This window comes from Ananas comosus, linkage group 9 (genome assembly GCF_001540865.1).
Source record: "Ananas comosus cultivar F153 linkage group 9, ASM154086v1, whole genome shotgun sequence".
In the NCBI taxonomy this organism is placed as follows: Eukaryota; Viridiplantae; Streptophyta; class Magnoliopsida; order Poales; family Bromeliaceae; genus Ananas; species Ananas comosus.
This window is the reverse complement of record NC_033629.1, coordinates 12,044,660-12,059,206: the sequence shown is the minus strand read 5'-3', so window position 1 is coordinate 12,059,206 and position 14,547 is coordinate 12,044,660. Positions and strand designations below refer to the sequence as shown.

The 14,547-nt window shown below is 35.1% G+C and overlaps 2 protein-coding genes across 2 annotated transcripts; both read left to right on the top strand.

Moving 5' to 3' along the window:
- LOC109715089 (protein LOW PSII ACCUMULATION 1, chloroplastic) lies at nucleotides 565-2,394 on the top strand. The gene is made up of 2 exons (XM_020239892.1): nucleotides 565-859; nucleotides 1,827-2,394. The coding sequence occupies exons 1-2, from the start codon at nucleotides 615-617 to the stop codon at nucleotides 2,392-2,394; spliced, it is 813 nt and encodes a 270-aa protein (XP_020095481.1). The 5' UTR covers nucleotides 565-614.
- Nucleotides 7,191-10,218, top strand: LOC109715058 (crocetin glucosyltransferase 3-like). Its single transcript, XM_020239845.1, has 3 exons — nucleotides 7,191-7,954; nucleotides 8,030-8,368; nucleotides 9,564-10,218. Exons 1-3 carry the CDS (start codon nucleotides 7,331-7,333, stop codon nucleotides 10,011-10,013), a joined length of 1,413 nt encoding a protein of 470 aa, XP_020095434.1. The 5' UTR covers nucleotides 7,191-7,330; the 3' UTR covers nucleotides 10,014-10,218.

Genomic DNA, 14,547 nt, shown 5'->3' with positions numbered 1-14,547 from the left:
CTATGATTTTTTTTTTTTTTCTGTTATCACTTTCATTAATTTTTTCATTAAATCAATGATAAATTAAATTCATAGGATACTAAAGTGAATATTTTATAAACTATAGGTAGGGTATATAAAGTTTTTTGTATATAATTTAACGGAGAATTAATCGAGGCGCTAATGAAAATAAAAAATATATAGTGCTAAAGTGGTACACTTTAAATTATAAGATACTAAAGTGAAAAAGCGTGATACTGTATAAATAATATTTGAAGTTTATTCTATTATTTTATAAGCATAAGCATTGGTAGGATAGTGGGCTTTTAGGCTTATGTGCATTGTGCAATTAGGCCTTAGGTACAAATGTACAATACCACCATAACGTGGATTATTACAAGCACCAAGAGCACCACGTAATTCATGAACCGCAACCTCGGTTCTCTTTCTCTCTAATGGGGCGATGGATAATGCCGCGGTCCACGAGGCACGTGGTGAACCAAGTGCAGGGTACAATTTCCCCTGATCCGACACGTGGACTAGGCAGGAGCCTCGAAAGAGCGATAGAGCGAGAGAGAGAGAGAGAGAGAGAGAGAGAGAGAGAGGGGAGAGAGAAACCTCGAAAAAGTACGGCCATGGTGGTAGTAGCCGTTACCATCTCTTCCTCCTCCTCCCTCCTCATCTCCTCTCTCCTCATCTCTCTCCCCCCTAAATCTCTCCTCCTACGTAGCGAATCACTAAACCCTTCTTCATCTTCTCCTTCCTCCTCCTCCTCCTCCTCTTCTTCTTCTTCTTCTCGGAGGAGGCGCCGCTGCGGTGGAATCCGATGCTCCGCCGCAAATAGGCCTTCATCTTCTTCGTCGACCTCCAATGAGATTAGGTAGTGGATCCTCTTACCAGCGCCTTTAATTTGATGTAATTTGTTCTCTTTTGGGCTAGAAATGGATTCTCTTTGCGAGATGGGTGATGGGTGATGGGTTTCTCGCCCATTTTGGCGCTGGATTCGTTTCTTGCTTGAATTGGATGTTTCGATGGTGTTTTAACAAGTTAAAGGGAGAATAGGGAAAGGGATTCACTTAATTCCTGCTTTGTAACTATTGTGAGTCAAAATTAGAAAGAATTTTACTCTATGGAGTTAAAAAGGTGGCTTTTTTTGAGTTCGACATTCAACATTCCAAATTTAGAAGGAATTTTAGTTTATTCCTTATCCTCGTTTACTGTTTTATACACACACACACACACACACACACACACACACACACACACACTATTAATAGTATACTATCAATGGTTCGAATTTTAGTTTATTCATCTACTATCAACAGTATATACTAACTCATCTCTCTCTGTATATGTATATATATAGCACAAGGATTAAAGTGAAGCACTTCCAAAAGTCTATGAATTCGACAAACCTTCCAACTTAAAAGTTCTAGGAAGAAAATGAAGCTTAACTAAAACTGTAGGGACGATTTTGGATCCATTTCCTACCCACTCTATCTTTTCTGTAACGTAGTATCAGAGCTAATTGTTCAGCTAGGACATTTGGCAGGGTAAATTGACCAATTTGTAACATACGTCGATCCATAATGTGCTGTGTTGGCATAAAATCTAGCGAGTGACCACTTGTAGTGATCGCTTTTGTGGAGCGAAGTTAAACTCTACAATTCAAGCCAATGTGTTATATATACATTGACATCAGATCAAATAAAGCTTAACTTAACCAACATTTTTTGCATGAGCCCAGATGGACCAAATAGGCCCTTACGCTTATTATCTACTGCATTTTTCTTGGCTGTATCTTTTGTCAATTATTCTGAGCCTTTCATCTTATATTTCACTATCAGTTCATCAGCTAAGATCCGAAGCGAAGTGCTTTCCCCGTTCCGCTCGGTGCGGATGTTCTTTTACCTCGCGTTCATCGCCAGTGGTGCTTTAGGAGGACTAATAGCTTTAACGCGAATACTTCCCGCTCTAGCCAATTCATCCAAAGCAGCAGTACTTCCTGAAACCCTGGAGGGTCTCGCCATAGACGTCGGAGCCGTTCTACTCTTTACATTCCTTTACACGAGGGAGAACAAAGCCAAAGAAGCCCAACTCGCGAAATTATCAAGAGAAGAAAGCCTCTCTAAGCTTAAGCTGCGGCTTAATGAGAACAAAATAATATCTGTTAGTGATTTGAGAGGAAAAGCTCGGCTTGTGATTCTTGCGGGCCCCGCTTCTTTTCTAGCCGATTGTTTCAAACGCAGCAAGCCTTTTACTGATGCACTTATCGAGCGCGGAGTGCTTGTAGTTCCTTTTTCTGTAGAGGGGAGCGCACCCACTTTTGAATTCGATGATGAAGAAATGGTTGAAGAAAAGAAAAAGAGGCTTTGGCAGTTGACTCCGACTTTAACAAATGAATGGGCCAAGTAAGGAATTGTATGAAGAAATTTTATAGTTATTACTATCGACCATTTGACGTTTTGATTTGAATTTAGTCTTGATTGCAGGTGGATAGATGAACAGAAGAGATTGGCTAATGTCGCAAATGATTCTCCGGTGTAAGTATTTTATTCGTTTCCTTTAGTTAAACTATGAAAAAGTTGAAAACTCAAGGAACAACCGTAGATGTTCTTGCAGAGTTTGGCACTTGAAATGTTCAGATGAGTTATCAAGAGTTATGGTGAAATTATGTGTAGTGTGTATTTCTCAGAATTTCGTGATCTTTTGAGATCTTGATTTGTCAAGGCCCTTCTGCAGAAGAAGTTCATTTTCATTGTAAATTTTCAAGAACCAGGACATGCCACAATTTGATTACAAAGTTTGGAACTACGGTTGCAGGATTTTGAAACTATGAGTTGGAGATTCAAGCCTGTGCATCGTGGTCTTGCCACAATGGAGTATTTTGGTCCTAAATGTTGAAAAGCGAGCTAATGTTGCGAAAACGGAAGTGTCATACATTTTACAAAAATTAAAGATTCATTGTCATGTCTCTTTTAGTCAAGTTTGCTTGGTTATTTTAGTTTCTGGGAAAAAAAATGAAAAAAAAAATTTGTTCTTGAAGGTATCTATCGTTGCGAATGGACGGCCGTGTTCGTGGAAGTGGTGTTGGTTATCCTCCGTGGAATGCTTTTGTCGCGCAATTGCCACCAGTGAAGGGGATTTGGTCTGGCCTTCTTGACGGCATGGATGGAAGAGTACTATAACAATCTCTTCATCAGCATGTATATACGAAAGGGTAATTATATTTTTAATTGACTTGTTTTGTATATCAATCATGTTTAAAGTTCCCCTTTTCCCTTTTGATATATCTACTACTTGTTTCTCATACTGAAGAAACATGAGGAATATAGAACACATTTATAACATAACAAAAGTAATGCGCCAGTGTTGGAATTCTCTTTTTTTTTTTTTTTCCTTTCCTCAGTGTCTTGGCTCTTCTCTAAGAAGCATGTGAACAATCATATAAACCAATCGAAGGATTTGTTGGGAGTTACATATGAGCAATTCAATCTTTTTTCTCTGACAAATAGTCAAAACTTCGCCTAGATCCCAATTCTCTTGAGAGGTTCAGGAGTACATCTCGTGTTGATTTCCAGTTTCTCTAGTAATTAAGAGTTGAGTTTGGATCACGTTATCCCGTCATGATTGAGATTGCCGTCCCGACAGTTGATGAACGGATGGCGCATAGATATGCTTGTTTCTAAAGTCAGAATCTTTGTTGTTGATTTACTGGGAGGATTTAGTTAACTCTTACCTTCAAGATGCCATTACCAAAATCTTACTCATTCTACAAAGGCAATGCTCTGAGTCTGATCCATAATGTTGAGCAAGCAATTCCCAGGAATCTATACCTTTCCTTGCATTGTAGGCATAGGGTGAGCACACATCTCCCTACAAAAATGGGGCTTTGATTTGTGAAACCCTAGTTTGCACAGTCACTTTCTTTGCCAATGGGCCATCCGGATAGCTCTTCTGTCTACTCTGAGCACGACAACATCGCACCGGGCGGCACGAACACTGGCGCCACCATGTCGGTCCGCCAGTGCTCGCGGACCGCTCGATGCTCTGCCCGTCGGCGCCCGCGGGCCGCCCGGTCAAGCGACCGTCTCAGCGTCAACATCTACGTGAATAACAATATCCAGGGGGTCGCCAACTCCGTCTTGCTGGGGAGCAAGGTGGCCATGCAGAATCCCGGATTGCGGTTATCATACCAGCAACTCGGCGGCGGCGGCGACTCGGACGTCGAAACTGAGAAGGTAGGAGAAGCTGAGAGAAGGCGAGGTTGGGGGGTTTTATTGATGATTGCTTTCCTCTTCTGTTTCTTGTTTGTGTTGATTTGGACTTGGAAAGTTAAGTTTTGGTGGAATTAATATGTATGGCATGTCTTGTGTTCAAAAGCTTAGTAGAATTAGATGCATATAATAGAGTAATCTGAGTAGCAACCACTGAGGTAGCTCATTAGTGGTGAATTAAAGTGGTAATGTGATTGCGTGCCGTGTGATTATTATAGTGAAATTAAATGAGAAAGAACGTTAGATGGCTTAAAAAGAAACAAACAACTTAATAAATTAAGATTGTGTTTTGGATGGTGACTCAGCAAGCATATTCAAACACAACTCTTTTGTACTTATTGATCCATGAGGTGATCACTACATGTACCTTTATTAAAGTTAAAAATTCATTACCTCTTGTTTCTCACTTAATAACACAATAGTATTTAATTTATCAATAGCTAGAGCTCAGGTTGTTTTTTTGTAAGGTTTTTTCAAAAATACTGACCTTATCTAGAATATTAGACTAATTTTTTATTTAGAAAAAAAAATAATATGCTACTCACTTTGTACTTTAATTTTTTTAGAAATAAAATTAGCTGAAAATATGAATTAATTAGACTTTGAACTTAGAATTTTGAATGTCAACTTGTACCACAGACAATCGTTCGCTAAAATCTTAATGATTAGAGTAGAAGTTTCAAGCTCGAAACATAATTATTTTATATGCCTAACTGAGTTTATTTTTAAGATATGAATGAAACGGGTAATATGCTGTTTTTGTTCTCTCATTCAAGAAAAAGAAAGACTTTTCCAAAATGAACTGATAACCAATATCTTGACCAACAAAAAGTAAAATAAAATTAGATATAATGTACGTGTTCTATTAATAATAAGTATTGCTTTTATAATATTAATTCTCTTTTTATAAGATAACATAAAATGCTCTGACATCTGCTTTTTGGGCTTTATAAGAAAAGAATTGAGTCCCGAAATTTTCAAGTTATTATATACATAATAAGATTTCTTCGGTAAAGATGCCGTTGAAAAATATTTATTTTCAAGTTTAGGTAGAGTACTACTTATAAGACTACTAATATGATAATTTTTAGTTTTTATTTTGATGTGTTTTTTTACCAAATTCGTAGGCCTCACACACAAGAACCCTCGACACATATATATTGTTTCTTTCTCAAGAAATCGAGACTCGAACATTCTAATTTATAAACATAATGAGAGATTGAACTTTCGACTTATCCATCAATTTGCATCAGCACTAAAAGCTGCAATTTTTTTCCTTTTTTTTTTTGGCGTAGATTCTTCGCGAGTCCTTTTCATCTTTTTATGATTCGTATATACTCTGATTCAATGTTCCGTCTCTATACGGAAAGAAAAGTTAAAAAAAAAAACAATGGCAAAATTCAACTTCTCTTCTTGTGCTCGAGACGAAGTTGTCATTATCCGCAAGTACCGACTGTCCCTAGCGCAAGTGGGAAAGCGCTTGATGGTTGGTATCCGAGATTCCAAATTCGAATCCTAGTTGATTCACATTTCTAATTAAATTTATTTTTTTTAAAAATAAACGAAACAGATAGCATGTTATCTTTCTCTAAAAACAAAAAACAAAAAATTATCCACAAGTGTGACCACTCCACACCTCACAAAAAAAAAAAATAGAGAAAATAGAGAGATTATTAGTTAAATGAGGGGTTTAATATTTCTCTGTGAAAGTTCAGAGAGTTTAGCACCTTTAATTTTTTTTAGAATAATTAGTTATTACGTAAGACATTAAAATAAAAAATTTAAATGTGAATCTCGCCAAGCAAATTAAATAGTTTTTTTTAGGGAAAACTTCAAAAACCCTCCCTGTGGTTTCACACTTTTTCATTTTAGTACCCTATGGTTTAAAGTTTATCAAGTTAGTACCCTGTGGTTTCTCACTTTATCACTTTAGTACCCTGTGGTTTAAAGTGTATCAAGTTAATACCCTGTGGTTTTGCACTTTATCACTTTAGTACCCTGTGGTTTCACACCTTATCACTTTAGTACCCTGTGATTTAAAAAACCACAGGGTACTAACTTGATACAAATTAAAACCACAGGGTACTAAAGTGATAAAGTACAAAACCACAGGGTACTAACTTGATACACTTTAAACCACAGGGTACTAAAGTGATAAAGTGAGAAACCACAGGGTACTAACTTGATACATTTTAAACCACAGGGTACTAAAGTGAAAAAAATTGAAACCACAAGGGGGGTTTTTGAAGTTTTCCCTTTTTTTTATAAGTCCTTGGCTCTCATGTATGCGCCTTTTTTAAAAAAAATTCTTTTTTTTTCTTTTTTTTTTTCTTTTTGAGAGAGAAGCATTTTATTGGATCTTGGTATACCGACAAACTAATATAAGCTTGAACTTATATTTTGGTACAAATGACAAAATTTATCTGAACTTCATATCATTTTGAATCAACTACTCAAAATTTCAAAATTTTTATTTTACTATCCAAACTTTTAATTTGCTTAATTTGAGTCAATCGACAATACTTTAATTTTTAAAATTTAAACTAATTACTATTTTAGTTAATTTACAGTTGTCAGAATTATATAAAGTATACTAGCTAAATTCTTAAAAATAAACGACTTATTCAAATTTTAAAGTTAAAATATAGCTAATTAATTCAAATCAAACAAACTAAAAGATTTAATAATAAGATTAAAATACTTACGTACCCAGCCTGACTAAAATATTTTTTTAGCAATCATGGTTAAATGGTTGAATCTAAAAAAACAAACTGATTGATTGAGAACATGGTATTAGTAATACAATCGGTTGCATTAATCAATAATAGTTTTATCATTTATTTATTTCTTTTACGATGTACCAAAATATTCAAAATGGAATCTAGTAAATTCTAGAATATATTCTTTTTGGATTATTAAATGTCAGCGGTTTTAGAACAGAGTTCTAACTTAAAAAAAAATTCGAAATCAATAATCCATCGCGTACAATATACACGAATAATCTGTGTTCTCGATCTTTTCCATATATCGATCGCCAACGTTGTGGAAACCTCACTCCAAGCGCAATTAGTAGCATGGATTGCTCAAACAAGGACCAAGACTCAGCACCACACGTAGTGATGTTCCCGTTCATGGCACAAGGCCACATAATCCCCTTCCTCTCCCTCGCGAAGCTGCTGATCCAACGCCACCCTACCCTCACCGTCACCTTCCTCAACACCCCTCTCACCATCCAAAAACTCATCATCAGCTCCTCCTCCGACAGCGGCAGCGGCAGCAGCGGCCGCCTCCGCTTCGTGGCGCTCCCCTTCGACGCCGCCTCCCACGGCCTCCCCGCGGGCTCCGACAACACCGACTCCCTCCCCCACCCCCTCATCCTCGCCCTCATGCACGCCTCCTCCTCCCTCGCCCCCCACTTCGACTCCCTCCTCCCCTCCCTCACCCCCCGCTGCACCGCCGTCGTCGCCGACGTCTTCCTCTCCTGGACCGTCGCCATCGCCCGCCGCCACTGCCTCCCCCACGCCGCCTTCACCACCTGCGGCGCCTACGGCACCGCCGCCTACACCTCCCTCTGGCTGCACCTCCCCCACCGCAGCGCAGACGCTGACGCACACGCCCGGGAAGAAGAATTCCACGTCCCCGGATTTCCCGACACCTTCCGGCTCAAGACCGACCAGCTCTCGTACTACATGCGGACGGTACGTAGTAACGATTTTACTTATCAGTTTAAAATTTTAGAGAATAATGATTGTTTCGTATTATTTATGTAACAGGCGGACGGCACCGACGGCTGGTCGGTGTTCTTCCGGCCGAACATTCTGGAGTCGATGCGGTCGCNGGGAAGGGCGGCGGGGGTCGGGGTGGAGGAGTGCGGGGAGTGGCTGCGACGGCACCCGCCGGCGTCGGTGCTCTACGTGTCGTTCGGATCGCAGAACGCGATCGCGGCGCCGCAGATGAGGGCGCTGGCGGCGGGGATCGAGGCCGCCGGCGTGCCGTTCATCTGGGTCGTCAGGCCGCCGTTCGGGTCGGCGGATGTCAACGGCGAGCTCCGGGAAGAGTGGCTGCCGGACGGGTTCGCGGCGAGGATGGTGGATAACTGCCGGGGGTTGCTGGTATTGTCTTTTTTTTAGAAAAAAATAACATACTATTCATTTCGTTGGTAAAAATACGAATTAATCAGAATTTAAATTTAAAATTTTAAATATTAATCATTAAATTTTTTGTCATTTGCATAAAAAAAAAAATTTGGTGGTTTGCCAATTCGGATTTGAATGCTCGGAAAACGATGTTTCCCAAAAGTGGAATAATCGTAGATCTACAACCCACATTTTGCATTGTTGTTCTCTAATTCTATTAGTTCAAAACGTAAATTTATTTAACTACTCACAACACCGAAACAAAAAAAATATCTGATCATTAAATTTTAAATTTAATTATCACCCATTGTGATATGACTCTCTAATCTTTAATTTGAGCAAATTAATTAATTGCCGTTTAATTTCAAATTTGAGCGTGTTGCTCATCATTATTGGTTTACTTAATAAATTTTTATTCAATTTATATAACTATAAATTTATTAAAATAAAAACAATTAATTAAATTTTGTATAGGAAGAGTCATGAAATTATTTAAATCAACCAATTTGAAAGATTGAAGCACTGAAATTGAAATTTTCAAAGGTCAAAGTAGTTGAATCAAAGTGATCTATAGTACAAATAAATTTTATATATTTTTATCTTTTATAAATTATTATAAAAATTATTGATAATAATAGTTAGTTATTTTTTATTTGAATTTTTATTTTCATCTGGCTTATTATTATTATTATTATTATACTAAGATAAATAGGGATTAGTGAACATGTCTTGTCATATTTAACACTGCACCGGAGAATGTTGGTAATGCTTAATTACTAGAAAACGATGCTTTATGAAATCATATAAATATATATAATGCTTACTTTCAATGCCAACACTTTATTTTCAATTATTAATAAGAGAGTATTGCGTGCAACTTAATAATTTATTCGTATTTATTGTTATTGGTGCATGTCTCTTATTTCATTAATTAACTATTTAGTTAAAATTAATTTAATTTAAAATGATAAAAGATATATTGATTTTAAATATTTATTAGTCTTTAAACTTCAAATGACTATTTGTAAATGAATAATTCAACTTTAATTTTATTTTTCTAATTAAGTCGTGCATGAGTGGGTTTGGCGCGATTCAAACTTATGATCACCTCTTGATTCCGTAAGGACTAAATCTGTCAGAGAACGGTGTTTTACGAATTTACATTCTGCAGGTGAGGCAGTGGGCGCCGCAGCTGGAGATCCTGTCGCACCCGTCGACGGGGGCGTTCCTCAGCCACTGCGGGTGGAACTCGACGCTGGAGAGCTTAAGCCGGGGCGTCCCGATCATCGGGTGGCCGCTGGCGTCGGAGCAGTTCTACAACTCAAAGATGCTGGAAGAGGAGCTAGAAGTCTGCGTCGAGCTCGCGCGGGGTGTCGAGAGTGCGGTGGAGAGCGCGGAGGTGGAGAGGGTGATCAGGGCGGTGATCGGCAGCGAGAAGGGCAAGGAGATGAGGAGGCGGGCGGAGACGTGCGCGGAGATTATCCGCGCCGCCATGAGAGAAGTAGAAGGAGAAGGAGGGGAGAAGAAGAAAGGGTCTTCTCTTAGGGCCATTGATGAGTTCATTGAAGAGGTGGTTTCTCAGTCTCAGATGCAGGGGAATGGAGAATGTGGTGAGGAGTGAGAAGTCGGCGTTGGACGCTATGGACTGACCTCTTTGCGCAAGTTTCGTTGCCGAATTCTGGACCAGCTGCAGGTTTTGAACAGGTTTAGGGTAAATTTGCATTGTAATCCCTGTATTATTTTGATATTGTAATTTGAACCTTGTATTTTTTTTTTTAACTGAAAATATTTTAGTTTCTGAACTTTTGCGGATATTTTATATAATTCTTTACTGAACAAGTCAAAGATTAACATATTTAAATAAAAAGTTTATAGATCAATTTGTAATATTGAAATAATATAGAGATTATTCGCACATTTCATTTTTTTTAACGGAGAACTTAATTCTGGATTATTGTTCAGTGTAAGAAAAACTGTATGGACCGAGTCTACCATGTCATTTTGGACCGGGCCAATTAAATAAAATAAGGTACTGTTTTTTGGTTTACATAATAATGTTCAATTAATTATACACCCTAGTTCGTAGACCCGCTATGAAGCAACAATTTCTATGACAATACAGGCACTTCTACTACAAGAATAAGATTTCCGGCTTCGTCTCTGTGTTAGACCTTTGAATCCAAAACAAATTGAGAAAGATTGAACTCATCTATCTCATTTATGTCCCACAAACTTAGTGTTGCGAAACAAGTTCCTCACTATCATTCTATCTCCGTCGTCATCCTTATTAGTACCGTAATCGTAGGATTAAGAGAACTAAACCTATTGAAGGAGTGAAATTAATCTAGCTAGCTAGCCCTTTGTTTTATTATGCTTTAGTTAACTATTGTGAATTGCTCTCCAGTTTTGTTGTTTGTGTTACATAATTGCTTTGTGAAGATTAAAGTGATTGTGCATATGGATAGTGTGTTACTTTTTTGAATAATCAAATGGGATTTGTAAGATGGCTTTAATACCAGTGTACTTGAAAAGCTTGATATCATGAGTTTTGTCCCAACATTGAAACAAAAGTTTAAAGTACGTAAGGGTACTTAAGAAAAATGTTATCAATAAAGCCATTCGTGCTGTAATTAAGTAGACCAAATTAGGTCGTAAATATGATGATATTCGACAAATCCTTTTTATTTTATCACAAACAAGGGCCTCGCTTTAAGTTTAAGACTCTCCGGTGACAAACTAAAGATACTTCCTACAAAATATCGGATTTAATAAACCTTTTTGAGTTCTATCAGTGAATAGTGATATGATTCATTGAATCTTTCTGCAAATGCGTCTAACTAAAACTGGTTGAGTTAATAATAATTAATCCTTAGTTATCAATTGAGTTGGACAAATTAATTACTCACACCACCTAACCCAAAACAAAAGAGAAAAATATATAAAAAAGAAGCCACAGCAACAAAAATCTCACAGAGTAGGTAGCAAAGATTCCCTTCTTTTAGCATTTGTTAACCACTTAAATTGGAGAAGCATAACCCTTAAATAAAAATATATTTTGTTTATGTATATATATATATTTTTAAATTCGCTAATGTGCTGAACTATACTGTGTAAATAAAGCTCAATGTGACGCGACAACTATATATATTAGCATACTTGAAATTTTGAGCATGCTTGTAGGTGTGCTATTTATTAATTGGTGGACCACTGCTTAATTTAATTAGTGGTTTAGGATCTTTAGACATTCACATGAATACATCAAGAAAAATTTTGTCCTTATATCACGTTAAAGTTGATATATCGATAGAATAATCGAGTACCTAATACGTGTCTTGTATAATTAATAATTGCCATGCACTAAATTAATTGTGCTCTCACCTGTTGAGTATTGACCATCACATGATCCAAATTTGCAACTTTATACATAAAATAAAATAAAATAACATTGCTATTTGTACTTCCACTTTTTTTTATTTGGATTGCTGAGCTGTTTGATTTCTAAAAAAAAATATGTGTTATAAAAAACACATAATTATTTATGAAAGTGAGGTTTTGTAAATTAATAGCCTCTCTTAATTTATATATGCATGTGTTAGAAATTTATAATAAACATATATATGGCAGCATGCATGTTCATCATCTTGTTAGTAATATATAACATGTTAATAAAATACTAAACCTTGTGCATTTAAAATGATGTAAAATGTTACTCAAATTTGAAGAGAAATGGGAGAAATTAAAGAAACAAATGATAAAAGAATGCAAATCTTGATTTATTACATGAATATACATGAATGATTATGATAAAGTTTCTTACCTAAAGATTAGACATTGACGTGTGAGATGTATATGTTCTAAGTGAAGAAAGCCTTTTTAATTTTTTCATAAAAATAATGACATTTTTATTTTGAGGTTATTCATATCAATTTACAATCAAATTTCCTCTATTTATATCAAAAATGCAAGAAAATTATGATCCATTGTTTTTTTTTCCTTTTTTTATTCCTTTAGAGCGACAAATTCCTAATTGATGAGCTCAATTGGTAGTTGCAGGCCTAGACTTTTTGGCCAAAGCAGAAGATTAGGTCTTGAACCTAGAATGTCGAATGCTATATTGGTAGGTTTTCGACGGTGAGGGATCGGACATTTAAACTTATAATGAAGACTAGTGGGAGGCTGTAGTTTTCGAGATGAATGCTATTCACACTGAATGAATTACGAAAGGGTTGAGTACGAATTACACTCTTAATGATCGAATTACTTCCGTTATGTAGTATCTTCAGGAAAAACGGGCATTCTAACCGACTCTTTTGGTAAAGTTTATGATAATTTATTTTTATAGTGGGTCTTCACGATACAATTCTATAAAAGTTAGATAGGACAACTGCGAGACTTTCCTATCAACCTTTCATTATAATTGGCGACATGAATCGCATTATATAAAAATATTCAATATATACTATTTCAATAAACACCACTAAAATGTGTTTCTCTAAAAAAAAACAAAGATATCTTTATCCAAAATAGTGGCCCTCAAATTAATCACTAGTCAACTGTCGACTTGACATTTTGAGAGGTTGGCCCAACTTTGATGCCATTAGGATTTATCATGATAAATAGCACTTGTCTCTTTATGTTGCAAAACAACATGGTGAGGCTAATTAACTATGTTAAAATCAACACCAAGCATATATATCTTAATAAGCCCTAAATTATATAAATTTTACAATCCTTCACTTCTTAATTATTAATTTTTTTAAAATACTAAAAAGAATATATAAAATAGTGGTGAATCATTAGATAATAAAATGTATGATAACATGCACCTTAATTATTAATAAAGTGTACGGATAATATTTTTCTGTGTCAATCCACTTTTTTATGTATGACTAGTGAAACTCCGTGCGATGCTGCGGACATAAAATAATTCAATAACAAATTTTAATTAATATTTAATTAATTTTAAAAATAATGTAGTAATTAAATTAAGTAAAATAAAATTAGTTTACATAAATTTTTATAAAAACATATTAGTGCTAAAATTATTTTATAAAAATATGTGTGAAAAAAATTAGAGAAAATAATATTAAAATAATTTAAAAATTTTATATAAATTAAAATTTTAGTAAATTTAATAGATGTATTAAATTTTAGCTATTAGTTATTTAATTTTATTTAAAAATAATTAAATTATTGAATTCGGTCAAAAATTATAAAATTTTAGTTAAAAAATTTATTTGAGGGTCTATTTTAAAGCTCCCTAATACTTGAAGGATCTTCACACTTTTTCTAAAAAAGAAAAAAAATCTATGAGAATGCATAAATACTTTCTAAACTTTTAGTTTTTGGACTCGAGTAATTTTATCAACATCTTTGTAAATTCTGTCAAATTAATTAGTAATTTCACCAAATTTAGCAATTTTAATCATTTTTTATCATTTTAATTTAATTCCATAAAAAAATTAAAACAAAAAAATTCGAATTTTAGTAGATCTCAATTCAAAATTATTATAGTTGAGTGATATCTATATATTTTTACTCGCATGAGGGAAGAGAATATTATTTCATACACAGGGTGTATAAATAAATCTGGTACACTCTAATTCAAAAACATTTAAATATAAAACTTAAATCATGATATTTTTTTAGTATAGATGGTATATATCAATTAAACTTTAATTTTATAATACTATTTATTAAAAATTCGGAGCGGTGTATGTAATATATATAGACCGGGAGCATGCAATTTTTTTAATGTTAAGGAGTAGATTGGAAAAAGAAATTATTCATGCATCAGGTGTATACTTATATCTTATACACTGCACAGATAAATATTTATATTTGAAATTTAAATTTTGTAATATTTTGTATACAACTTTTTATATTGTGTATATATATTTAATCTATTAAATTATATTTTTTATTTTAAAATATTAATAACTTAAAAATATGTTTGATATATATAATTTTTTATAGATTGGGGTGCATGCAATATTTTTAAGTAAATGGACGAGTGAGGGAGACGCGTGATGTGACCCAACTCATCTTTAGTATAGTTTTGTATATTAATATAGATTGTATAAATTACACGTGCCTTAATTCAAACCACTAACATCACATCCAAACTAAGTGATGCATTTGTCTAATAATAAATT

Excerpts from the sequence above, each read along its gene's own strand:
- LOC109715089 (XM_020239892.1), top strand. The coding sequence starts at position 615 with ATGGTGGTAGTAGCCGTTACCATCTCTTCCTCCTCCTCCCTCCTCATC. Across the intron at positions 860-1,826 it reads TCGACCTCCAATGAGATTAG|TTCATCAGCTAAGATCCGAA; the intron begins GTAGTGGATCCT and ends TTTCACTATCAG.